Source organism: Chaetura pelagica, unplaced genomic scaffold, assembly GCF_000747805.2.
Source record: "Chaetura pelagica isolate M959 unplaced genomic scaffold, ChaPel_1.0 scaffold20, whole genome shotgun sequence".
In the NCBI taxonomy this organism is placed as follows: domain Eukaryota; kingdom Metazoa; phylum Chordata; class Aves; order Apodiformes; family Apodidae; genus Chaetura; species Chaetura pelagica.
The window spans coordinates 3,824,978-3,827,723 of record NW_009951958.1 but is presented as its reverse complement, the minus strand read 5'-3'; the positions used below and the strand labels follow the sequence as shown (position 1 = coordinate 3,827,723).

At 41.3% G+C, this 2,746-nt stretch overlaps 1 protein-coding gene across 1 annotated transcript in view; it reads right to left on the bottom strand.

The window, feature by feature from the left end:
- The window catches only part of IQCG (IQ motif containing G), an 18,676-nt gene extending 15,930 nt beyond the window's left edge, over positions 1-2,746 (bottom strand). The window contains exon 1 of the mRNA XM_010000339.1: positions 2,621-2,746. Within this exon, the coding sequence (XP_009998641.1) occupies positions 2,621-2,746 (126 nt within the window). The remainder of the gene's footprint in view (positions 1-2,620) is intronic.

The following is a 2,746-nucleotide window of genomic DNA, read 5'->3' as shown; positions in this document are numbered from 1 at the left end:
CCTGCTGAAGGGAGCTGTGGCAGGCACTGCCAGCCCATCCTAGTCCATAGCTGGTGCTCCCCACCCTGGCTGCTTGGGGAAATGGATTAGAGAACTCACCGAGTTGAAACGTTTCCCAGCAAAAAAAGAGAAGGGAAAAAAATATTTTTAGCAGCACCAGTTCTCAGTCCAAATCCCTCCACAACCACACACACATTTGTGCCAACACAGCACAGAGGGCAGAGTAAAATCAAGCATTCAGGGCACAACTGTGTATCCCGCTAGTATTTCCAAGAAGGCGTTTGTCAAGTGAGGCTCCCTGAGTGCTCTGTGAGGCTGTTGTGATCCATGGGATGCTTCATTCTGAGTATCTTGGACATCTCCAATAGGATGAATCATCCTCTGGCAGTGCCTGACTCACCACTGACTACAGAAGGAGTCTAGGTGACTACTTGCTTAATTTTTGGACAGTTAAATTTACATTAGACAAATCCCATGCAAAGTATACACAGACCAATGAAAATTGCACAGTTAATTAGAAAAAAAAAATATAAGGGTTTATATAGTTTACTATTAATGTCTGTACTGCAGAAAGAACTAATTTTGGCAAGCAAACTGCTTTAATATCATGTAGATTTTGTGAATGTTCTGATAGATGTTTTTTAGTGTCTGGGAAAGTTCAACACAGGCTGTGGCTGGATTGTCTGTAAACAGCAGAGAGTTCCAAACTAATAATTACCAAATAATTATGTAAGAGCAAGGAGTTTGTAAACTGCATGTGGTGCCATCTGTGTCGTCTCCTAGCTGTCTATCTTTTGCTAGTCTTATGCCCAAAATTCAGCAAACAAAAAGGCTGCCTTTCTCTGCACTGCATGAAGCCATATGCAGGGGTCCCTGATTTGGGAACTCAGTGAGATCCTGGCCAGCACTGTGCTTAATCCTCTCAAAAATGTCATCAACTGAAATTTTTACATCAGTCTCTGAAAATGTCACTGATTTGTTTAACTGACAGAGCTCCAGGGGGGGCTTTGCAAATACAGGTCTTCTACAGGTACAATGATACTAGCCAAATGTAAACTGAGGAATGGGGAGGAGCAGCAAATTACAGAGCATCACATTTAGCAACTCTCTGCCTTAAGCCATTTTCTTGTTTCCACATTGTCTCCTTCTCGATATGTCTTGGCATCTTTAAGAACACAGGTAAGGTTTATAGTCTGGGAGAAATCTGTTTTAGGAAGTAACTTGGAAAAAATTAGCATCTGTGATTGAAGAGCAAAGCTAAAGTTTTTCTCTATAATTTAAGTGTACCTTTAATAGGTCCATCAACCTGAGTCTTTGTGTCTGAAGAACAACTACCCTCCTAGAGATTTGCTCTTCTTCTGTGATTTTGCTGCTGGCACATCAGAGGTTTCCCACCCAGCTCTGTGAGGGAGAAGCATCCTCTGGAAGCAGGGGAGGCTGGCTCCCAGGGCTCTTTCCAGAGAAGGATTGCCCTCTATTGCACAGTCGAGGTATCGTTCTTACCCTGAAATTTACTGTAACACCATCTTCTGCTGCTTTGCAATGGATTTTTTGAAAAGAAGGTGGTTTGGAAAGGAAACACGTAGAAAACCACATATTGGTTTACCTTCCTCTTGCATTTTTAAGTGGTACATCAGAGAAAGTGAACAGCATTAGATATGAAAACTCAGATCCCAGTGTTTAATTCCATTCTAGTCACAAACTTTTTTCTTTTTTTGAGTTCCTCTTAGAAAAGAGTTTCAAACCTGCTTGAACTGGAAACAGCCTGCTATGTCACTTAAAATATATGACGACAGAACTTAGGACCATTTACCCCTCAGGATGGTTCCATCCTGTTTCCTCTGTCTATCAGCTACCAGAAATACCACAACACCTTCCTCCACAGCAACAAACCTGTGCCTGAGCATTAGGGCTTCTTCTCCATTCTTTGTATCTCTGCCCAAACTCTCTTAGTTATGATGCCTATTAAAAATCAACTAATTGATAATGGTCAATGAGAATGGGTAGTCACTAATATATTTTGAAGTGAAATCTTTCTTAATTCATTGTCTGTGGAGACTAAAAGAAGTTTAGCATGGACTTAGAGAGGAACAGAAATAGCACAGCTTTGAGTACTTTCAAATATCCTGTTATTTTTCATTTTTAAAATAGCTGCATATCTACAGAAGAACCTGAACATGTTGTGTTTCATTTTCCCTGAGCCTTTGCTTGTCATCTAACAACCACAAATTTAAAATTATAAGCCCAGGATCCTCATTTGGGGTCAGTGGGGTCATAAAATCATAAAATTATTTGAGCTGGAAGGGACCTTAAAGATCATCTCAGTCTAACCCCCCTGCTTGGGCAGGGACACCTCCCACTAGACCAGGTTGCTCAGAACCCCATCCATCCTGGTCCTTTGCACAAAGTCCTGACAAAGGCTTTTCAGTGATGCTTCAGTATAAATATTAAAGTTGCTCATCCATGCAGTTCTGTTGTGCTTCTTCACCCAAGGCTCATGGAGCACTTAAAAGAAAATATATCTGAGCTGATTTTTAAAAAACACTGCTAGAAGACATAAACCAAGACAAGAAGAAAAACAAGACAGATTTCTTTAGAGAGAAAAGATAGAGGCACATACATGGCTGGTGTCTGCCTTGCTCTCGCATGGAACTGGCATCATGTATCCAAGAATTGAGAGCTGCTCAGCAGAATCCTCCAGCACAGCAGCAAACTGCAGAGCTTCCAGATGAGTCAGTTTTTCCAT